This window comes from Gymnodraco acuticeps, unplaced genomic scaffold (assembly GCF_902827175.1).
Source record: "Gymnodraco acuticeps unplaced genomic scaffold, fGymAcu1.1, whole genome shotgun sequence".
NCBI classification, from domain to species: Eukaryota; Metazoa; Chordata; class Actinopteri; order Perciformes; family Bathydraconidae; genus Gymnodraco; species Gymnodraco acuticeps.
This window is the reverse complement of record NW_022990906.1, coordinates 198580-223806: the sequence shown is the minus strand read 5'-3', so window position 1 is coordinate 223806 and position 25227 is coordinate 198580. Positions and strand designations below refer to the sequence as shown.

Below are 25227 nucleotides of genomic sequence, written 5' to 3'. Positions count from 1 at the left end.
TTGTGCAGATAAACTAGTACGTGTATATGTAGTGGGATATGCAAGGTAATTGTTTGTACAAACATTATGCATTCTGTAGCAAGCTTTCTTGATTACATAATACTGAGCCTGGTGTGCCAAAAGTTAAAAATGGAAACTTCCTGTCTTTATTTTCAAAATAAAAGTTGACGTGGGAAGATTCTGATCAACTCACGTCAAATGTCCAGAGCAAAAGTACCGACATGGAAAAGGGGCCAATTATGTTGTCCCAAGTTTAGCACTTTCCTAAATAATCCTGAACCAAAATGCATTATACCACTGTGTAAGAAAGCACCTCCATGTTATGGCATTTCACAAGTGTAGCGTCAAAACATGACAGGGTGCTTTAGCAATTAAAATAAATAATAAAATCCTCACTAAATGTTCAAAATAATCTAGAAATAAAAAATATAATTAATAGGAAATGACTGTATTTAAAGAACATTCTATAGGCCAATGCATTATCAAGTCAGTCTAAATTATTTGAAGTCAATGCTCTGCCAGGTGCGGTCGTGTGGTTAGTACCAGCGCCTATCTATATGGCGCTGGTTAGTACATTCCAATGCCTTTTATTTTGAAGGCCTGTACCAGAAGCTGCTTGTCTTCATCTTCCGTCAGTAGTAGAGCCCCACTCCCTGTCAGTCCGCTTAGCAGAGCTGCGGTCCAACTTTGTACAGTCAGTCTCTGAGCAAAAATGAGCGACAAAGGTCTTTCAGACGAGGCAGCGGCTGCAGCTTGCAAAGATGGAGACCCGGTTACTAAGGTAAGATAATTGTCGTCCCTGTTGAAGTTAAACTAAACTTCTACCAGACAGTCAAACCTAGCTCACCCAACAGGCCATCGACTCGCAGATAGGTAAACCAGCTATTCACATTGCCTCCATTATCGGACAGATACGTTTCATCCAACATTTGTGTTGGACCGGTGGATTGTAAACCGGTTATCTGTAACATGATTGCTAATGCTCACGGTGAGTGTCACTGCTACATTTACGTTTCAGGTAACTTTGTTTGTTGTTTTTGTTACAGGCGTTTGCTAACGCTCAGAAACAGCTCTCGCGTGGAAAGAAACTCAGAAGTTGGAACGTGATTTAGCATGCGTAGCAACAAGTATGTTAGGAACGCTAAATCTCCCAGATCTCTGAAGAAAGGTGGCGTTAAGGCGCGGCCGGACTTGCATTACTGGCTTGTGGCGAAGAGCAGGCGGGTCTGGGGCTGGCTGATGTGTGCAGTGTCGCTGCAGGGACTAATAACTAATAACCTGTCAATCTGGCGAACCAAAAAGTGTGCTTTGCAATAATCAATATATCCGTTTCTAGAAAATGGTCCTATATCTTTTATATTTATATTTGTGTATATATATATATATATATATATATATATATATATATATATATATATATATATATATATATATATATATATATATATATATTCAATGCAATTTCAATCAAACTGTTGTTTTGATCATCTCAAAAATATATTGATAGTACTTTTTCTTTTTTTTTAACACTGAAGGAAATGTCAACACACTTGATCAACCATGAATTGGTCGACTATGTCCCTCTTGATCGACAATAAATACAAATCGCCAACTGTTTTAATAATCGATCAATCGTACAAACAGCAGAAAAAAATGTTCAGTCCCATTTTAACATAAATATTTGAAAAACAAAATGCCAATTCATATTTGTAAAAAATATACTTAATACAAATGGAAATGTCCTGTTTACTTTGATTTTATACAATTACACCAAATGTAATTAGGTTGTTGGAATGACGAAACAAAACAACAGACCCCTTTTGACCACATTTTATTTTTTTACAAATATAATTTTATAAATCTAGGGATTCATTAGACCATACCTTTATTGATGCCAGCCATTAAACGTTACTACATCTATGCTGCCTGTATTATTCTGCTATATAGACACTACTATATACCCAGTAACACAGTGGCGTAACAAGGTTGTGATTGGCCCCGGTGCAAATATTGTTTTGGGACCCCCCCCATCGCCCAAAACATAATCGCATGCTGATGCGCTCACACACGCACAGACACACACAACCACTTATAAGTAGGGATGCTCCGATCGATCGGTCACCGATCGAGATCGGCCGATACTCACTCTCTACCGATCGATCGGTGCTCTCTAAACATGCCGATCGCGAGAGCCGATCGCATGACGTAAAATACATGACACTTTTCTCTGTGTGCGGCAAAACAAGCTCGCCAAAATGGCTTCACCGTTCTGGCATTATTTTAAGGTGTCCGAAAAAGACAGTAAAATAGCGGTATGCAACGTGTGTGAAGCAGAAATCCTGCAGCTCCGCCCGCCGGACCGGTAAGCGCAGCGAAACACACACACAGGGAGAACCAGACTGCAGTTCATTTCCTCATATTCCAAACGAGAAATTACGGTAGCAAATCACCCGGTTCTTTACGACCAGAACTATTAACGGGATACAAACCGGAGGAACCAGGCATGGAGGGAGGTGGCAGAGACAGTGGGTGAAACTGGTAGGTTTTCGCCTGTTTGGGGAGTTTATATATATATATATATATTGTTCGCATTAAATCCCCGGGGTTTTTTGCTTTGTATGTCGGGGGCGGGAGATTCATGTGATTGGTTGTTGGTCGCGTTGCTCGCAAAAAATCCCCAAGATTTCAGACACGCCCAGCTCCAAGATTTTCAAGATTTTTGAAAAGCTGCTGTGTGGACGTACCGTAAGAGTTAGACCTAACACACTTAGCTATTTTATACCTCTGGAACAAGCTAAACTAGTTATTATAAATATATGTATTCTTCATTGTCGGGTCACTCATTACTGGATCAGTGAGCTGCATGAGATACTGACAGGTAGTCAGGAGAGGGAGAGAGAGAGGGAGAGAGGAAAAGAGAGCGCTTCCGCTAATTTCTCCCGTGTTATTATCCAAAGTGAATGTAAACTTGAATAATGTACATCATTTGAATGTAATAATTAAGTTGGTTGTTGTTTGTGGAAGCTCCAGTGAATGAGCCCCATTAACTGAGTTTTAAACATCACTTTAAATGGAAGATTTAAAGTGATGTTTAAATCTTCCATTTAGGCCCCGCCCACTCGATCGGATCGGCGATCGGTATCGGCCGATACTGATTCCGGCGATCGACGATCGGTGATCGGCCCCGAAATTGGCAATCGGAGCATCCCTACTTATAAGCGCACATGTAAGCTATCAACAACAACTTGCCCTGGCCTCAGACCACCACAGCCTGACAACCGCACAGCGAACTAATCACACAATCACTTTACAGAATTAATCGAGATTTCGAGGACGATGTATGACAAAAGAAACGGTCTAATTTCGTCAGTTTAGCTGTTACATCTCCTTGTTCTCTCTTGTCCTTTCTCTTTTGAGCACCGCTCTTGTGCTTTGGTTTGCTGTACATTATAAATGCAAGCTATTGTATTTTTTATAATGCTGCCGAAATTGCTGCTGCTAGCTACAGTACCTATAACTTTTGAGGTTGATTAAACGGTTCGCTCTTCAGGCAGGTATCACATGACATGAAAGGGAGCAAGGTCATTGGACAGACAAATTACAGATACATTTAGGTTGCTTGGTTACTTTGAAGACTGCGTGGTCAATGCCATTGGGGCCCACCAGAAAAAAAAGATATATACAAAAACCCCCCCAAATATTTTGTTTGCATGGGCCCCTGGCCGGCTTTACAGACTCAAGAATGTGTCTACAGTTCAAGGATGAGCCCTGGCATTTCCAGCAGAATCAAAGTTCACGTAAGTTTTACATAAGAAATAAGAGACTCTAAAGGATAGACAAACAACTGGAGAAACCTTGTTAACCTCTTGCAGCACAATCCACTTCTCTGCTATTTATAGAGTTTTCCACATAATCTTAAATGTGCCTTAATATGGCTAAATGCACTGCTTCTGTTTCAACCAGGTTTCAACCCATCAACCCATATTTGTTCTTTTGAAGTCTGCATGAAGTAATGCATGTAGCTAAAAGGTGACACAAATAACTGTTTAAACATATGGATTTAGTTTACTGGGTAAATGGTTTCGCCACGGCAGTGTTTGGGAGGTTTCTATGGATGTGTTGATTTTGTGTTCACTTTAAAAAATGTGACACGGTAGAAGGAAGAGCACAGGAAAGGGAACTCTGCTAACCACAGAGATAACACTCAACTGTGAAGTCACACACACAGTCGTAGAATGGCTCTACACATAAATATTTTAGGATGAAAATGAAAAGTGGTCTCACCAATATTGCAACATGAATGCAGCAAATTATGAGATAATATGTCTGGTGCTAGTTCTTGATGCATTTCGCCTATCAAAATACATTGAAGTGCTACAGGTCTGGTGAGTTCAGAAAAATACTTCAATTTGGTGTAATGCAGCTCTTAAAACCAGGAAAAGTTCAAACAATATCCAAAATCTAAGACAATATCTAGTCTGAACTCATCATATGAGTAAAATATTAATATATTGACCAGCCATACATCCATGGACAAACACAATTTATATAAAAAAACACTTTTTTTAAACTTCAGTCTGTCACCACTTGCTTTTGCATGGAACATCATCCTACGTCATCACTGTCTTTGCATGTGTTTGCATTGAAAACTAGGAAGTAAATGTGTTTTGTCCAAGCAGTCCTGATCGTTCTGGTATATTTTTTCAGGAGGTGAAGCTCACACAGCTCAGTTGCACAGAGGTGCAGTTTGGCTGATGTCTTTCTTCACGACTCAGTGCCAGGATACAAATGTTCCCCTGCTTGCACTCAGACACAGCAAAGGAATCTTCTACCCTTCAAACATAGTTGTTGTGAACATTTCTCTGTTAACATTTTTTTTTTTTAAATACTACACTGCTTCATATTTCACATCTGTAACTATTGCTGTAGCCGAAACCAAGTAAAACAAAATCTTTAATATATTTTAAGTGTTTTTGTATTTTATTTCAAACACACTTCAATTCACGTACACGCTGTATTTGTGAGATTTTTTTGCATACCAGGAAAACAAGTGACCATGCATTTTTACAATGGTTATTAATAATATCATATTCATATTAACAATGAAGACTTGATTCGTACAGTACCCTTTAATATAATAAATAAAGCACGAGTCTTAATTTAAATAACATTAAATACAAAACACTTAGTAAAATACTAGCTGTCTTACTATTTGAGGTCAATAAATGTATCAAATCAAATATAAAAAGAAAATAAATATTAAGATGAAAGAGAATATAGAATGAAAAGCATAAGATTTAAAGAAAACCCACTGAAATATAATAATGCAAATAATATTAAAATCAGGATGCATTTATTTTTCTGCATCAGTCGTGGTTATTATTTGTTAGTGCTGCACTTGACTTCCAGTGTTCTGTGTATGTAAAGCTCTGGTATTGTGTTCCTGTGTTTCAGGATTTCATGATGCAGCAGACCATGCTGCGAGTCAAAGATCCAGTTAAATCGTTGGACTTTTACACCAGAATCCTTGGCATGACGTGAGTACTAGTTTTTAAGTGTTGACTTGACTTATATCCACTTTAAACACACGATTCCTAAAAAACTCTCACTCTTCCAGGCTCCTGCAAAAGTTTGACTTCCCCTCCATGCGTTTCTCTCTCTTCTTCTTGGGCTTCGAGGACAAAAAGGAGATTCCTACAGAGGTGAAGGAAAAGACGGCGTGGACTTTTTCAAGAAGAGCCACCATTGAGTTGACACAGTAAGGCTCTACCCTACCTTTTTGTCTCCTTCCTCCTTTGTACTTTTCTTTTCTTACCATTTTTGTATTCCTCCCTCTGCCTTTCAGTAACTGGGGCTCTGAGGCCGATGAGAGCCAGTCCTATCACAATGGAAACTCAGATCCACGTGGCTTTGGTAAGATTTCTCCCTGTTTTTAAAGTGAAACAAAATGTCTTGTTTGAAAGCCTACAGCATATATGATGGCATAGACTTGAAATGTAGGAGAATAGTATAACACTCTTTATAAAATGTCCATTTAACATTTAAAGGATATACTGTTTGCTTTTTGTCTGTTGTTTTTAATGTGTGAGAATCTCTGAACATGTATTGGCTCACTGGAGCAAACTACACTATGGCTAACAGTCTGAATCCATAGTAAAGTGTCTATATGTCTACCTGGCATTTAACAGGACACATAGGAATTGCAGTTCCTGACGTCTACGCTGCCTGCAAACTGTTTGAAGAACAAGGAGTCACATTTGTCAAGAAGCCAGATGATGGTAAGATGTGAAGCGTTAGTGAAACTCAGGGTCATAGACGGGTTAAATACATAAAAACTGACAGCCTGCGTTGTAGATATTTTTCTTTCTTTCTCCATTAGGCTTTTTTAGTTGGCTTGTGCCCTTAAAATGAAAAGCAATTACAATTGAAATATGGGCTGATGCCATTCTATTCAAGAATAAAATAAGCCCTTAAGTATACTACAATAGATGTTAACATTTTCATTATTATTTTTGGTCTTAATGAATCTACCACTGTTGTTTATCTTCAGTTGTATTCACCTCTCCCCAATAATATCAAAGCAATGCGATTTTATTTTTTGTAACTAATAGTATTTGTACACCTTTTAATGTAAGAGGGAATTATAATTATGATGTATTTCCCTAATATCCTGAAAAATATGAATATACCTTCAATTGACCTGCCCCAAAGCCTCATCTTATTCTTTTACTTCACTAGGGCGCTTCCACATTGATTAATTTGGTGGGTCAGTGAGCTGAAGTGCTATTACTTTGCCAAGCTTTAGTAACCTTTTTCTTCTCCAAATGAACTGTTTTTAAACTTCTTAATACAATTTTATTAAGTTTTGATACTTTTTTTTGTAAGAAAGTTACCAATTCGATACTAATGAGTTCATCCAAATAATGCATACGTGGGAATGTACACTGAAGTTTGGAGCTGTTAGAAGCTGCTGGCTGTGTGAGAGTATTAGTAAAAGCAAATGTCACCAATGTTTCTTCATAATAACTTACTGCCAGAACCGTAGACATTTCCGCACTGTAAGTTTAACCATAGGGTATCAAATAATAATAATAATTTAAACTATGACAGTTAGTGGCTAACGTTCACTAACTAGCTTCAAAGTTGGGTAGCTAACGTAAGCTAGCTTGGTAAGTAGATGGGTAAGTAGATAACATTTGCTATCTAGTTTCATAGATAGCGAATGTTTGCTAGTAAGCTTAATGGCACAACATTTTTTCCTAGATGGCTTGTTTGATGGGTAATTAACGTTAGCTAGCTTGTTTAGTTGATAGCACCTGTTTTCTAGCTATTTTGATAGATAGCTAATGTTTGCTAGCTATCTAAATGGTACACTCAATATTTGTTTCTGTGGACATACAGGATTTGTATTTTGAAAAGTATTTTTTATTTATTTATTTATTTTTATTATATTTTTTATTATATCATAACTTAGTACTTTTTTTAACATATGTAACATTAAGCTCTCTGTGGCTCTTTCCTGCTGTAACGATGCAAATTTCCCCTCTGTGGGACTAATAAAGGTATTCTGATTCTGATAGGTCAATCATTCTAGTAATGGTTATTACAAAACCACTGTAGACATTTGGTTTAGAACAGAATTTGACCAGCTGAGCTTATATGCCTTGTACTTTTGTAGTTTCTCAAAGAGGAACCATCTATTCTACACGAAGAGATACTACAGAGTTAATCAAAATATCCTCATATGAGATCTCAGGCCATTTTTAGGTCATCCTACCAGCCACTAACTGAGGATAAATGCTGTTAAACCATCAGTAGATACAGTGTAGCTGTGAATGTTGCCAAGTACAAATAATTGCTTACAACGCTGTTAAGTTAAGAACTAACACATTGCGTTCAAATCTGGAGGAGTACACTTCACTGCACACTTGCTGAAACCTGAATTTCAAAAGTTTTTTTTCACATGTATTCATACTTATTTTTTTGCACCCCAGGTAAAATGAAAGGCCTTGCATTCATTCAGGACCCTGATGGATACTGGATTGAGATCCTGAGTCCTAACAACATGGTGTCCATAACCTCCTAAAAACTCTGACATCATCATGTCTGTGTGCACAGCCTGCTGCAGTGCACACAGACAGGACCTGCTGCAGCTTCGCCCGGAGAGCAGAGCGTCGGGTTTAGCGAATAATTTAGCAGCATGCGCCAGAGAGCTGAGGGAAATGGAGCGGGATGCACACTGGCTCTCAATGTGCCCTGGCACAGGCTGGACTTATTAAATACCTGAGTTATTGCTAAGACTGTCAACTACCTTGTGTAGCTGTTGTCTACCATCATCAGTTTGTATGTGTCTTCAAGTGATGCTAAAATAAAGCTGTATTACCGTGTAATAAATGTGAAAGCCACCATTTAAACACATTTGTGATTTCTTGAAATATTGAGAGACAAAGCAAAAAGTAATGTAAAAAGTCATTTCTGCCATGGGATTACTATCAGGATTATAATAAACTGACCTGGGTTGTTGCAGTTCAGTCATAAAGGTTTCAACATATTCCAAATTCATTATTTATTATCGATAGATAGATAAATATAAAGAAAATGATTCTCAAATTCTTGTTCATAAATATTATACCAGCCTTAAAGTGTTTCCCATCAAGTGCTCATCACTCTGTTGAAAATCATTCTGCTTTGATTGTTCAAAATTGGAGCTTGAAAACTAAAAACTCTAATTATGTTGGTAATATTTAATTGATGTTCAAATGTCTGGTTGTTTGTGAGCTTTCTTATGGTAAGTCTATTGCATTTATTTTTTATAATGAACCAGGTTCAAATGTAATGCCAAACATTTCAAATGCCATTTTAGAATGTATGTTTACAATCTCACGTTTACATTTGGACTCAAATCTGAGCTATCAAGATAATGTAGATAATATTTGGTGACATTTGAACCAAATAGGAAAGTGCCCGATGGACTGACTGTACAAATTACTTCCCTAACATGTGTTTAGTGAAAATTGACATTTTTGACACTTTTACTCAAAGCAGAAAAGGTAAACCATTTGTCTGGTAAACAAAACATTTTTGGCTCAAATCCCAGCTGTGCCGGCTTAACAAATCTAACAGAAAGACAAACATCACTTTGATATCAGGTTTAATTTTTGCAACCATTTGCTTAACTAGCCCTGGTGGCCTGAACTGTAGTCACATATCTATATTGTATGCTATCTAAACCAATTTATTTTAAGCAAATTTCAGTGTGTCTGTCTTGTTTTGACTTCTTGCAAAAATAATATACAAATATAAAGGAAGGCTTAATGTTTAAGGCAAATGGAAAGAGATGCTTGTTTTGTCAGTTGAGGATAACTGCTGTGCATCATTTAAGATGTTTGACTAATGATGATACAATAAATTGAAGATTTAGTTTGTGTATGGTGAAGGCCAAAGTTGTTTCAATGCATGGCTCTGATTGGTCCGTTTAGGTAGAAATCATCTGATCTCCGATACTTCATGTTGGGGAATTTGTAACAAAAGGTCCTATATAATCCACAGCTCTGCCTTTAAAGAAGAAGCATCCCTTCTCTTTTCAGCAAATATCCCCGAGGCTGAGATCTCTTTGTTGGTGCCGTCATTTATGGTGAGTGTTAACATAGAAACAGCCTTGGTTTTATAGAAAAAGTTGTTTTTATGTTCAATGTTTTTGGTATTACCCTTGGCATTTGATCCTGCTGCTCTGTCATAGTAGTTTTTTTATAAAAAAATTGTGAAAATTGCAATTAGCTTTTGTTGACTGTGGCTAAAAGTGACCGGATAATTTGTCTCAAAGTGGAACTGTATAAATAAGGATGATTGAGAAACTAATTAAAACATATTTAAATTAAAGTAACCTAGTTGTTATTATTGTTGTAATCCCTGAAAGGTGACCTAAGTGTACTTTGTAGCCTTTTTGCAGACAACATGGAGAAAAAGATCCTTCTTCTTCTCCCCCTCGTCTTCTTCGTTCTCTCCACTCCTCCGCATGCAGCGACTTTCAGAGTTGTCCCCATATCTGACAAGCTTGACTGGGATGTTGCCCGGGCACACTGCAGAGAGCACTATAGCGACTTGTTCAACGTCAGAAATCAAGCCCAGGCCGACATGATTGCTCCGTACAAAGGCTGGATTGGTATGAGATGGAGGTCAGATCACTGGAGATTGTCCAGAAAAAATGAGAAAGCTGTCTTCAAGAAGTTCAAATCTGGTGGGATGGAAGGAAGATAAGTATACTTACCTAGTTTGTTCTGCTTCCATTCAGTGTACACTTGCTACTTTTATGGCAACCAAATGGCCATATAAATATTTTAAAAAATCATGAAAATTGGGCCTATCATTATAATCAGGTTTACCAGAATGCAATCATGTCTATGTTACAAGAGAGACTGTAATTTCAGACTCTATCTTTTTGCTTTTGTAGGTGAACCAGCCTCTGATGGGTACTGTGCTGAGTGCCATGATGGAACCGAATGGCACAGTCATTTATGCTCTCAAATTGACTCCTTCATATGTGAAGACAGACTTAATCTGGCGCAGGAGGAGAAGACATGGGAAGAGGCCTTACAGCACTGTAGAGAGCTGCAGGATGGTGGCTTATCTGCATACGACCTCGCCAGTCTGCCAGGACAACATCAAACTGTGTTGGACAGAATGAAGTTAGGGGGACTGGACCCAAACACCAAGGGGGTTTGATGTTTTTCTGTTTGTGTGCTTGTGTGCTTGTTGTTAGATTTTGTCACTGTAACTGTCCTGTGATAAGGAATAGTTTCCAGTTAGCTTAGCGTAGCAGAAATACTGGAATTATTTGGAAACAGCTAGCCTGGCTCTGTTCAGGCTCACAGCACCTCTTAAGGTCACTAATGGCGCATTTCCACTGCAGCGGGTAGCCCCGTTTAAGCGTCCTTAACCGTCCTCAAGCGGCCAGGCCAGTTTTTGGTGGCCTTTCCATATAGCCTAGTACCGGCTAGCGGGTACTTTTCCCCTCTTTTTTCGGCCCCATAAAATCGTGGTTCTATCAGACCAGGGCCAGGGCTGAACTAGTGACGTCAACACTCTCGACTGCTGATTGGTCAGAGAGAATCGTCACAAGATCGCGCGCGAGTTCATCCCTAGCGTCGCATATATATTTAGAAGCAAGCTTGCAGCATTTTTATAAACAGCATTTTGTAAACGGATGAGCTACAAAAATGGCTACGTCTAATAAGAAAAGCACACCGTGGTCGACCGAGGAGGTGACGACGTTCCTACATCTCATTGGGGATGATCAAATCCAGCGGGAGCTCGACGGAACAACTTGAAATGTGAACAAAAACAAAGCCGATCGCCCCGCCTACACTGCGTTGCTACCCCAGGTCCTAAACTGTAATGGGAATGCGCCACGACCTCGGACGGCCAGCGAGGCAGCCCGAGGCCTGAGCGAGGATGCTTAGGGACGCTTAAACGGGGCTACCCCGTTGCAGTGGAAATGCGCCATTAGTAACATCTGTAAGGGAAACTTCTGTGTAGCAATACAGTGGGAGTCACCGACTCAGGAAGGAGACACGGTAGAGCAGGAGCTTCGATGTCAAACACTGATGATTTATTTGGAGTTACGGCCGGAGAGATTCACATCACAAGTCACAGCAGTCACGGTCTAACTGCACGGGTGGGTTGCCATGTCAATTCTAAAGAACTCTACCTCAGACCCCTGTATTTAGCTAGTTCTGAGAGCATCATCAACATGCTGCATAACAAGATAAAATCATAACACCTCTATCAGCTGACGTCAACAGGCAGGAACATAGAACCATAACACCTCTATCAGCTGACGCCAACAGGCAAGAACAGGGAGACAGAACACTGAGAGCACAGCAGCCAAGGTTACGAGGTGCATGTGCTCAGTCAGGACAGTTTGAACTGATAAACTGGGTCAAAGTTATGGGCCTTGGAAAATATTTCCACAACAGTTTTCTCTTTTTATCAATTTTGATAATCTAAAAACCTTAGTCTGATAATATTTTGTTCAATACTTAAATCAATGGGAATCTTCAGATTTGAGTGTGGACTGTAGTGAAATATTTGTATGTATTCATGTTAGCAAACTATGAATAAGCTTAAAATGGGAAATAATTTGTGTAAAACTGTGAGCTGGATTTGGGGCCTGTTGACATGTGTTTTTGAGGACAAAGGAAGATGGGGGAAGGTGAGAGCATGTATTGATTTGCATTCAACTTAGATCTAGCTACAGTGATTGGGGAAACCTAAGATCTGAGGTGTTTGTGATATAATCAAGGAGGTCCAAAGGGAGGATCAGATAACTCCTCCCATTGTTAGAAAGTATAAACACAGAGACACACGCTGTGTTCAGTCTCTTTCCTCTGGCTGGCTCACGTGCAGGTAAATTCGGGATCCCAAAGATAACTGTATGGAATTTGTACTGTATTGATTGTATTGCATTGTCATGTTACCATTAAAGTAGATTATTGTTTAACGGTTACTTGGTAGCTCTGGATTCCTTCCTGTATTATAACCAGCTTGATAGGGACACGCGGAGATTTGAAAAGCGGACCAGTTATCCCTTTAAATCTCTATCAGGACTTACACAACATCAATTACATCAATAACAATCACATTAAGATTGAAACATTCAATCACAATGATTGATACAGCCAATCATAATAGAAAAATCATCTCTCATCAGTGTTTGGATCATCTTTTGTCAAAAGCATTATAATGAACACACATAAAACACAGGTGCACAATAGCAAAAATATTTGTTTTGGGCCAAAACTGAAATTAATCCAGTACTTGAAACATCAGTCTTTCTATGCATGGATAATACATTAAAGAGTAGTGTTGTTAAGCCTGATTGCTGGACGATTAAGGATATTAACATTATCTGTGGTAATAGTAGAAATATCTTATTATTCAATACCTTATAATCTGAAAATATTAATTAATTAATTTTGTTTAGTGCGAAAGTGTAATCTGATCCGGCAAAAATATATTAATCACCACTATTCAACACATGTCTGGTCATTGGAAATATAAAAACAGTCATTAATTGTACCTCTGTAAACATCCAAGATATAAAATCAATGCAAAGTTCATCTTTGTACGAGAGCTGGAAGAACGTGTCCTTCAGTCTTTCTGACTCGTTCTCCTCCTCTCTTTATGACAACGAGTGTCTGGTGTGTAAAGGCATCCTGATACTGTAGATTAGCAGTGAGGTGCTGATTGGCTCAAACTCTTGTTCATCAGAGCGCCATATTTAAACCCCCCAATTGCTCTGCTTTTGTGTGGCTCATTAGTGAGCACTGTAGTTGATTCCCCCCAGTGAAATGGAGGCTCATCTGCCTGCATTCCTTCTGCTATCTGCTTGAGAGCAGTGCAACTGCGTATTCCAAGAGGCGCATCCAGGTTTCCCCCCGTAATGGGAGAGGTTAGGAAGACATCTGCTCCTCCAAGAAACAAGGAACCTTGTATGAAGCCTCTGAAGCCCTCGGTCGTCCCGCAGGGTTGTCTGCCTGAGCCCACCGAGCAGAATGGTGAAGATTAGAAGCATCCCATCTCCTCAGATAGTTGAAGATTAGAATCCTCTCATCTCGAACGACCTCGTGCCTCCTTGCCCGTGGCTGGGGGTGCCCTCTGCAGCCGGAGAGTGTGACCCTCTCTCTCTGACCCTTGGCCTTCAGAGCTGTCCTAGTTATTGGGTTAACACTTGATAGGGATGTTTTCCTGAGTGCAGACAACTCAAAGTAATGGATTAGCACATTATCATTTAAATACAAAAATAGGATAGGCCCCTCAGAATTATTTGGGAGCCTTCCTGACACATGCACATGCATAAATGTAAGGTTTGTGTTAGTCATTTAACATGCAAGAATCATATACTCATCAGTCCAAAGCAGAGAAATGTTATTTTAAGTTAAAGGTGAGCTAGTCCCTGTGGATATAACCCCTTCTCAATTATTCTAAATGTTATATTAATTCACCATTTACCGTTTGATAAAATATTAGTTTATCAGAAATATTTTTCTCTTCCATAAAACAGGTTTGAGTAATAAATTACCCAATATAAAATCAATTACTCAATATAATTGACTCTTCCCTCCCTTTTCTTACATATGTCACATATGAAATAATAACTTAGGAGTCTATTTAAGCATGGTGTAGTTTATAATCTATTACTCGAGAAGACTCAGTATCACCTGTGTGCAGCTTCCAAAAAAAAAAACAATTGTGAGACACATATTATGCAGGAAATGTATACATTTGTTGAAAAACAAAGCATAGCTGATTTGGGAGGAAAAGCTTCATCCCCCTTAACATCTGAGTTACCACTGAAGGCATAGCATGAATGATAGTGGGTGTCTGAGGGTGTCACTACTGAGAAATGTCAAACAAATTCAAAACCTTACATTTGAAAACAGGTTTGCATTCCTCCACTTAAAGTGACGTTATCATTGGAAACAATACAAGCTAATTGTTTTGATGTAGAATCTATCAATTGAATCGTTAGAGCAGAACAGAATGGTCGTATTGTAGCCTGAGTACCATGCAGCCTTTAGTTTTACCAGGTGGAAACATGGTCCATATAATGTGAATACATGTAGAACTAAGAGGCCCCTGACATTAGGCCTATTTTAAAAATAGTAGGGGCTTTTAACAGCTTGCCAACCTACAGGCATCCTCTGCATAGCAGTATGAATAGCCTTAAAAAAACAACCCACTCTGCGGTAACGAGAGTCATGTATCTGAACCAAATGCCCTAAGTGAAGCCGTTAGTCTCATCTGACTGACCCAAGGGTTGGTGCTGGTGTGACAATGAGGCTTCAAAGTGTTCAAAGCAGATGTCAAGCTTTCAGTTCATGGCTCGGTGGGGGGAGCAGACCCACGTGAGACAGTATCAACGGCTGTAATGTTCAGTTTGAGGAGCATCATTCTCTCTGGGAGCAGGAAATGGTGTCCATTCTCGGACCAGACCATTAATGTCATGTAGAGCAGCCATAGCATCTCTGTGACTGCACTCAGCCGGACTGTAGCAGGGTAGAACTGGGTGACTCTTAGTGAAGCCGTCCAAGGCCATAGACAAAATGGAACCACGTACCAACAAAAGGGACACAAGGTCATCAATGTCTCTCTTTACCATTGGCCTAATTGCACAACAAATGAGTGGGAAAAATGTGGAACACTAATCCATCATCATGTGAAATGTTGAGTTAATCTAAATAATTACTTATGGGTTGAAATCAAATTAACATTAACATTAGAACTAAAGTCAGTCAAAATTGGATTTGCACGGATCAGAATCTAAGCAATACACCATTTTCCCAGCTCTGTAATGAAAAGGATAACAAGATTAGGTACATTACAGGAGTGTTAAAACACCCAAACATGCACACGTATCTTATTCTAGTAGAGATTAGAGGACAGGTTGTTGTGAACAAAATTATCAAGTCAAAGTTATTTTATTTATTCTATGTTATGTACCACATTTAATTTAATAATTCATCTTGAATTACTAATAACTTTAAAGAAGGCAACAACAATTTGGAAAAGGTGAATACTTATCCAAAGTGTGTGTGTGTGGGTGTGTGTGTGTGTGTGTGTGTGTGTGTGTGTGTGTTTGTTTGTCTGCCCAAGGTTTAAAACATTTGGGACAGCAGTGAAAATGTTATGCTTAGACTAAACTCGAAGGAAACTAGACTGGAACATTCTAAATAAATCAAAACACTTGCACATTAATTAAATACATTTGACATTTAGCTCGAGCTGGGTTCAATACTTATTTAAAATTGGGCTCGAGTAGAACCCCTGGATTTGGCTAGCAACACAAAGTGATACTGATCTCTGTAGGACTTGGAAGTGTCATGATTCAAAGTGTGGGCCTGTGAAAGGGAGGCCCTTGGAAAACAACATCTATTTTTTAACTGTAATTACTTATTTTTAAAGAGATTGCCCAAGGTTTAAAACATTTATTATGCACAAAATAAAAACTTCAACAAATATATTGATCCTGGCTTAACCAGCGACCTTTACTCTATTGTTCATAAGCTCGGTTTCAGAAAACTTGTCAGTTTTCTTCTTACACCTATACAGCGCACACCCTGAACAGTGGGCTTCTTGTTTACATTTTCCCCTGCACACTCAGAGGCAGGACATAAAAACACTCTTTTGCTATTTATTTTCATTTTGCAGCACATTTATACTACCAGAATTTTGCTTTACATCTTTATATTATTTATTTTTCTCAAGTCATTTACTTTTGGTGGGATAACTAAAGTTTAGTTCATTTTACCCTGTCTATGGACTGATTCATTATTAGTTCTTACAAAACATACACAAGACGGCGGGACAAACCAATATAGACCCCCCATACAAACAATCAGACAAACAAAACATGAACTCGTAATAAACACCAGCGTGACAGCTAAGCTCATCCAGCTCAATTTAGTCCGAATTAAGAGGTGTCAGAGGGGGTGGGGAATTGTAGATGGGGCGCCTTGACTCACGCACCCACCCTTGTATACAAGTCATAGATCGGTGCCTGAAAGCCGTCCAAGAGCGATAACTAGCTTATCCTCTTGCGACACCACTACTCTTTTCTAGTGGCGCTGTGCCCCCACGATCAGAGCCCACAGACTTTTCCCTCTTCCCTTTCTCTCCAAACGACAGCCCAGTTGACTGTAGTCCGATACGACCAGCCTATACACTTGCTATCTGTGATGAAAACTTCTGTGTTGCAATGTTGAGGTGGAATGAAGGAGACTGGATCGTCGTTAGCCAAAGCACTGAGAGTTTATTTTACAAGTACATTAATACAGCCGGGGAGATTACTTCGTTTCACACATCTCTGTGCACCCACCAAGCCATCTCTGACACAAAGAAACCACAGCACGCATCAACATGAGAAGAGGCGGAGCCATCAGAAACCCGCGCTTACCTAATCAATAGCAGATGTGGGACAATAATCTGTTTGTCCCGCAAACTGCATGCAGGCCTGGACCCTTCCCCCACAGGAAAGGGGGAGAAGCTTTTGACCTGTGACCTCAACTTACAGAGAGGAGCTTTGACTTTAATACAAAGAATGTTTGCAATATCACAGATTCTAAGAAAAGATAAGAAACTCTATAATCAAGATCAGATTAAAATATTCTCTTACACTATCGAGTTCATTACAACGATGAAACACAGTTTGCTCTATGCTTGCTTGCCACTACCCACCTCGCGCTGGCCCATCTTACCATGAGAAAGCGGTCCTAAACAACGAGTGCTTTTTAGACCATCTCGTTTTTAATAGAGACGGCGGTGTTGTGAGTTAAAGCTTATAGACAAAAGGCTGTGACTTTCTCCCTCTCAGCTGCACTTCTCCAGCCCCACAAACACGGGGAGGTTTTACACACACACACACCCGCGGCCGCAGCTGGAGCCGTGTTTTACAGGGAGGCGATAGCAGTAATATCTCCGGCTGCTTATTTTCAACTGCTGTGTTTGGCCGCTAAAACCCCCAGAATTCGGCGATTTGTCCAATACAAATCTTTTACATTGCTTTCACACAGAAGCTCCACTTCACTGATGCCTTTCTTTAAGGTCTCTCTAAACATGAGCTGTGTATACTTGTATGGCACTTCCGTCCCGAGCAGCACACACAGAGGAAATCAGCCAGGACTGAGTCCCCAGACACTGATCCCCTGGGTTTATTATCCCCAAATGTTCATTAACCAAAAACGAAACACAGCCGCTCAGTTTCACAGGTAATTTTAGGATACCGTCAATCACAGATTCTGGTAAGGCAATGTCCAAATGTAGATTTGAAATTACACTTACCAGTTCTGAAGATTTGTTGGTATCCTGCCGACAACTCCAATTTGTAAGGGAAACTTCTGTGTAGCAATACAGTGGGAGTCACCGACTCAGGAAGGAGACACGGTGGAGCAGGAGCTTTGATGTCAAACACTGATGGTTTATTTGGAGTTTCGGCCGGAGAGTTCACATCACAAGTCACAGCAGTCACGGTCTGACTGCACGGGTGGGTTGCCACGTCAATTCTGAAGAACTCTACCTCAGACCCATGTATTTAGCTAGTTCTGAGAGCATCATCAACATGCTGCATAACAAGATAAAATCATAACACCTCTATCAGCTGACGTCAACAGGCAGGAACATAGAATGATAACACCTCTATCAGCTGACGCCAACAGGCAGGAACAGGGAGACAGAACACTGAGAGCACAGCAGCCAAGGTTACGAGGTGCGTGTGCTCAGTCAGGACAGTTTGAACTGATAAACTGGGTCAAAGTTATGGGCCTTGGAAAATATTCCACAACAACATCCATTTGTTTATTGGGGGTCATGGGATGGACAATTTTTTGGCAATGCAGAGTAACCTTCTGGATTCTCTGTTGGTTGCCTCGATACACATTGCAGGCATGTCACAACATTGAGGCTGTATTATATTTTAGCTTTTGAGTTATAAAAATAATCCCCTTCGGCTGGCTGTAGCTCAGGTCAGATATATCAGTGATTTTTTATGAAGACGAAAATGTCTTCCAATGTCTGTCAGTCAGATTCCTCTAAATACAAATCTAATACCGACACTTATACCATTTATTCAGTCAATTTAAAATATACAAATTGTCTAAAACGATACGGAAGCCAAGAACAGCCATGTTTGCAATTTTGGCTCATTTTTTGTTGTAAAAACAAAAACCTGTTATCATGAGAAATCATAAAGTTGTTCTCTAACACAGGCAGAAATTGCATTATGTAATTATGTTACAGCTAACGATCAGACCAGCAATGTGGCAAACAAAAAAAGTAGTTTTTCCTTAATCCTGAGAAATAATATGTATTTTTTTGTGATAAATAATTTAAATATCTTGATAAATTTACCTAATTTTCTCAAACATCAGCATAAATTAACCCTTTGTTATAAAAACAAACCTTGTTATCTTGAGCTCAACAAAATAATTATCTTCCTAACTCGATTCCAGGATGGCCGTTTTCCACTTCCGTAGACATACTCACATTTAGGCTGTTAACATTTTCTAGAAGACTGGCAGTCTAGGTAATTATTTCAAGTGGGAACACCAGGTTCCTCTCTCTTCCTTCAGTTCTGCATCATGTGAAGTGAGTGTGCAGCAGTAATTGAGCGTCTAAAAGTAGTTTTCTCTGTAAACAGATACTAATTGTTTCTGTTGTTTCCTGTAGATGTGGGTTGGACTGCGATTCCTGGCTGGTGAGCGGCTGTGGATGGACGGAACAAGGGCACATTCGCCCAATCTTCCTGAGTGTCCTGACCAGCAGCAGCACTGTGGTGCCTTGGGTTATGATAGCCAAGGCTGGAAGACATTGAACTGCAGTGAGACAAGAAACTTCATCTGCAACATCAGAGAGTAAACGCTGGGAGAGAAATCAGATTGGATCTCCACCATGGAGTCCTTATATGAAAGAGCCTATCATAGACAAAAAACTATTTTTATGTTGGTAAAATCCTCCAAAAATCTTAATTTACCTACATTCTTATGCAAAAGTTTGCAAGAGATCTTCAGGAACATTGCAGATGTAAACAAACCGTTTGACGTATCATAAACTTGAAATAGTTATTTTTATTTATTTATTTAATCGTTTATTTGGCAGGGACAATGCACAGTAATGAACACTTAAAACATTCAAATGTATCAAGCGTAACAGTGCCAGATTTAGCTTTGAGCTAATTTCCATCCGCAGCCCCTCACATAAAACATTTTTTAGTTCTTGTCTTACGATATTATAATAAAAGGATCTGTCAATAAATGTGAGACTACTGTTTTTGACTTTTGGAGTCATCAAGATCATAGAGTGTTAACTTTAAGTTGTAATTTGCTCATGTCTATATTAACAGTCTGTAAGTAGATTATTTTCATTTGTGTCGTAAAATATATACAGTACCTTCACCTCATTTATAGTATAACTAATTCATAAGGTAAAGGCAAATCATCTGATCTTATTGACACAGAACATATTTCCTATATTCTCTCTGTATTGAAACTGCTTGGGAATGTCTGCAATACAAATGATCTCCCTGTGTGACTGTTTGTCACTAGAGGGTTCTCTTATCCAAGACACGGTGGATCCATGGTATGTTTAAACTAAGGGAACATTCAGTATGTTGCAGAGATCTACAATGGTGTTACTAATGTATCATACTTTAGGCATTCAATACCAGCAATTTAATTGGATTCTTTATTTATTTGTGAATTACTCTGTTATTGTTATCCTTAAATATTTAGAACAGGCTTGTGAAAGAGTTCAGTTTTCTTTATTTGTCAGACACATCACCGTAAATAAAGTCATACCTACAGCCTTTGGTCTATCTCCTTTTCATGTGTGTACAGTAGTGTATTATATCCTGAAATGTTGACTTAAAATAAATGTTTCTGACATCCGGGAAGAACACACTTCATGATTAAAGCACAGAGAAAAGGCAGATGGAGTCAGTCCAATCCGATTTCACCTTAAACCCTCAATATGTAGCATATGAGGTAAAGTAGTGTCTCATCCCAGAGGCTGCATCCATTCTGCAATCAGGAACTTACAATGCTGTCCACACTTCCCCGAGTGATTTTACACCATTCATTCCTTAGTATATGCGATGAAGATAACAATCAAAGCAGTGGCGAGCCGTAACTTTTATACCTAGGCCCTCTGACCCCCCTTCCCTCGAGGAAAAAAAGAAGAGATATTACGTCACAGCGTATACTTCAGCGGAATATCAAAACCGCGGCCCGGGGTGCAAAACGCATCAATGACAGCGACCCTCTACCACACAAAACAACACCATTTATATAAACACCTATCATGACAGGGCACCCACAGCCAAGTAACAATTACAAATGAATTAAGTCGGCACGGCGGCCCGCATTGAAAATGACTTTGGCCTACCTTTGATGATCAAATCACTTAAACTCGGGCGGACGGCCCAGGGGCAAGGCAGAGTTCGTGGTGGGGGTCTCAGGTGGACGGCCCGGGGGCAAGGCAGAGTTCATAAAGGAGCGAAGGCCACAGCGGGCGAACTCAGGGGGCCGGGCATGAGGACGAAGGCAGCGGCTGGAAGAGTCAGGGGGTCGGGCCCGAGGGCGAGGGCCGCGGCCGGGAAAGTCAGGGGGCCGGGCTCGAGGGCGAAGGCAGCGGCTGGAGAACGCAGGGGGCCGGGCACAAGGACGGGCAGGAGCTGGTGGAACCCCTGGCGGGTCAGGCGTAGACGGGACCCTGGACGGAACATGGGCTGGTGTCAGTGGGACCCACAACAGAGCAAGGGCTGGTGTCGATGGGACCCCAAACAGGACAGGAGTGGGTGTTGGCAGGAAACCCGGCGGAGCACGTGTCGGCGGGACCCCCAACAGGACAGGATATGGTGTTGGCAGGAAACCCGGCGGAGCAGGTGTCGGCGGGACCCCCAACAGGACAGGATATGGTGTTGGCAGGAAACCCGGCGGAGCAGGTGTCGGCAGGACACCCAACAGGACAGGATCTGGTGTTGGCAGGAAATCCGGCGGAGTAGGTGTCGGCTGGACCCCAACGAAACAGGTGTTGGCGAGACCACGGCGGGACCCCCAACCTGTCAGGGCATGGAGTTGGCAGGACTCCCAACGGAACCCCCAATGGAACAGGACATGGGGTTGGCAGGACTCTCAGCGGAACCCCCAACGGCACAGGACATAGGGTTGGCAGGACCTCCGGCAGAAGAGTAGTCGGCGAGGCCTCCAACGGCACAGGACATAGGGTTGGCAAGACCCCCGGCAGAAGAGTAGTCGATGGGACCCCCAACGGGACAGGACATAGGGTTGGCAGAACATAGAAAATAACAACTAACCGCTAGCCGCAAAGCTAACATCACAGCCACTGCTCCATTTTCGGAGACTTTGCACACGTTTTTGACAAACATTTTCACACGCTAGGAGTATGGGAGTACTTCCATTCGCTTCGCCTTGATCTGTAGATGTGATTTGATGTGTCGTGTGTCCCCCCAACTCCTCTCCAAAGTTCAAATATTCGTAAAATACTCAGGGGAGTTTCCTGAATTTTCATGCCCAAAACCAAGCACTAGGCCCTGGGTAAATTAAGAGGCTGATCTCGGGCACTTTTGTCCACTTACCCTGGTGGTAGAAACTCAAGTCAGGCATCCCTGGAATCGTCTCAGAGAGTAGATGATCAGTGGGGCCTTGTTTTTACTGAATGATGTGTTTTTTTATGGGGAATTCAAATAGGAGCATATTTTTAGGATTTTCGGAGACTTTGCACACATTTTTCACAAACATGTTCACACGCTAGGAGTATGGGAGTACTTCCATTCGCTTCATCTTGATCTGTAGATGTGATTTGATGTGTCGTGTGTCTCCCAACTCCTCTCCAAAGTTCAGATATTTAATAAAATACTCAGGGGAGTTTCCTGAATTTTCATGCCCAAAACCAAGCACTAGGCCCTGGGTAAATTCAGGGTTGCCAACACTCACGCATTGAGCGTGAGAGTTACGCAATTAACCCATAACTCACGCACCCACGCCACACTTGCCTTTCCTCACGCTAAGTTTTCGTCCAAAATAAATGTATATAAATATAAAAATAAAGTGAAGGAACAGCAAACCCGTGACATCCGGTTTCGCTATGAGTGGTCGCATTTTCGAGAGCTCCCGCTTTGGAGGTTATTCCTCACGATTTTTTACATATTTCATCCTCCTGATAATATGGATTATGGACTCCTACCTCAACTCATCAATGAGGCAACATCACTTAGAGAAGGAGAGTAATGAAAGCGGGGATAAAATGAACCACAATGACTTTTACCTTCTCAACGGCTGGGAAAGGAAACACCTCGCTTTTGGAAGTGCAAGCATTCATGCATTATTAACTGCAAACCCGACGCGAAAGTACTTACCCCCGTCAGGCAAACTAGACCGAAGAAGTATGATCGTCTTGGTCTTATTGTTAGCGGGAGACATCCATCTGAATCCGGGCCCGGTGCAGACAAGAAGCCAGTCCTGCAGGCTCGATGAGCTAGCATCACAACTAGCATCACAACTAGCATCTCTTCCGCTGCAGCAACAACTAGGCGACGACAACAGAGACCGTCGAGACAGCGGAGACCGAGGAATTAACAGAGACTTCGACATTCCCCCGGGGACGCCTCGACAGACAGACGCATGAGGCAGTGACGAGAGGAAGAGAACCGAGATCCGAGGGAACAAATATCCGCCATGTTGTTAGCCACCCTGCTAGCATATCAACGGCTAAATCTACAACGGAGCCTCCCTCCCCCCACCTCTCCAAACACCACGTTTCGCAATTATGCCACATCAAGGTGGAACGCTCTTTCCACAACTGTAAAGGAAAGTAAAACTATACTTACCTTCAAAACCTCTCTTAAAGAGCACCTTCGGGGGAGAGCATTGCAAAACTGGCCCCGGTAATGGTACAAATCTCAACCTGTCGTTCAATGGACAGCTTCCCCCCCCCATCTATGTATATACTCGCATTTTAGACTCTGTTACTAACTGTATATCTGTAGACTTGGTATGTCTTAAATGTCCGGTTAGGATGTATTAGAACGAAATCTAAAATTAAAATTGTAAATAAGCAATCTGTATGTAAAAAACCACCTGTATGTAAATTGTAAATAAGCCATCTGTATGTCAAATATGTCTTATATGTCTTAAAGGAGACCGATCATGCTATATTTAAATGATATAGTGTATGACCATACCTATATAAGGTATATTTATACATTTTATTTTTCAAAATACCAAACAGATCATTTTTTAGCCATGCCTCGTTTCGCTCATTTTCGCTCTATTCCAAGCCTGTCTTTGAAAATTCTGAGCAGCAGCTGACCACGCCCTCCTGCAGAAGAGCGGGGCATGAGCCGGTGAGAGTCACGTTACCATGCTTGCTGTGATTACGAGTGTGGAATAAACATGTCATCTTAGAGCAATGCATGTGTTCAAGCATATTATCAATTTGATCCAGAGACTGACCTTGAAGCAGCGGAGGTTTTGGTGGAGGTGCAAACATCTCGGTTGCAGCAGGACGTTTCTGAATGGTTAGTTGACAAGCTGTTGTCCCTATTTATTTTACTCTGTTACGATGCTTGCTACTTATTCCGTTCATATTTTGGCTAATTAGCAAGAATGCAATGTGTACAGTTTATAACTTAGAGCTTGTAACGCAAAAACAGCGATACTTATATATATTTATAAAGGGAGACATTCATATTTTCAGCATATATACAATGGCCTCATTGCGTTTATTAATAGTTTACAGTCCTTTTCTTCCAACATCGTGCAACAACCGTTGGAAAGTTCAATAACTTAGGGTGATAAAAAGTATAACTCCAACAACACCTCAGTTGTCAGCAATGTGTGCAGTTTCATGTGTTTTTAAAAGCTCAGTTATTGACTTCTTTCTACAGGTGTACATGTGCAAATTGCGCCACGATGCCTTCTGAACGGAGAATGTGTGCTGCATGGAGATACCACAGGTAACATTTTTGATAGCTTCACTAAGTTGTCTGTTTAGAGAATACATTTTTCACATGTCATTCAATATATGTTTATCACACTAGGTGTCAAGACGGATGCAGGAACTTGAGGACTCTGTAACCTGTATGGTGGACCATCCTGGATTGGAGCCTGTGTGCCTGAATGTGTTCTCCCTGCAGAATGCATTGAATATTTACAGAGCTGAACATGGTGGACTACAGTTGAGGCAAATAGAGCAGTGAGTGGTTTGTTTGTTTTGACTGAAATTGTAAAATGAATGCCAATATTGTTCATGGAAATAAATACTGGTGTATATGGCTTTATGCAATCTTTCATTCTGTCATTGTACATGTACTATTATATACTACACAGCAATGGCATAACACACCCATGTGTACGACAACAAAAGTCCACACACAACCTTATGCTTTTAAAATCAGAATATTCTTTACCCATCCAAACATGAATAATCACGACATATTTGATATCAACTCGGAACTTTATTGTCAAAATCAACGGTTCTTTGAACCCATAAAAAAAAACTAAATGTACTTGTATTTTGTATAAATGACACTAAATATATTTTTTAATGATTTCAGGCGTCACAGGTATCTAGCCTACAGAAGCTTTGTGAGCTGGTGCTGGGGCTTCCTTGGACGCAGGATCAGAGTGGTGATTCCGGCCTGCGTTGTCCTTAGGG

General features: G+C 40.6%; 2 protein-coding genes across 2 annotated transcripts; both read left to right on the top strand.

Annotated features, from left to right (window-relative positions):
* Nucleotides 1–609: 609 nt before the first annotated feature.
* On the top strand, nucleotides 610–8414 carry glo1 (glyoxalase 1). Its single transcript, XM_034233763.1, has 6 exons — nucleotides 610–781; nucleotides 5455–5537; nucleotides 5618–5758; nucleotides 5846–5913; nucleotides 6189–6278; nucleotides 7995–8414. Exons 1-6 carry the CDS (start codon nucleotides 713–715, stop codon nucleotides 8084–8086), a joined length of 543 nt encoding a protein of 180 aa, XP_034089654.1. The 5' UTR covers nucleotides 610–712; the 3' UTR covers nucleotides 8087–8414.
* A 1540-nt stretch (nucleotides 8415–9954) lies between these two features.
* On the top strand, nucleotides 9955–20279 carry LOC117557845. Its single transcript, XM_034233822.1, has 3 exons — nucleotides 9955–10162; nucleotides 10451–10716; nucleotides 19222–20279. The coding sequence occupies exons 1-3, from the start codon at nucleotides 9955–9957 to the stop codon at nucleotides 19408–19410; spliced, it is 663 nt and encodes a 220-aa protein (XP_034089713.1). The 3' UTR covers nucleotides 19411–20279.
* Nucleotides 20280–25227: the final 4948 nt, after the last annotated feature.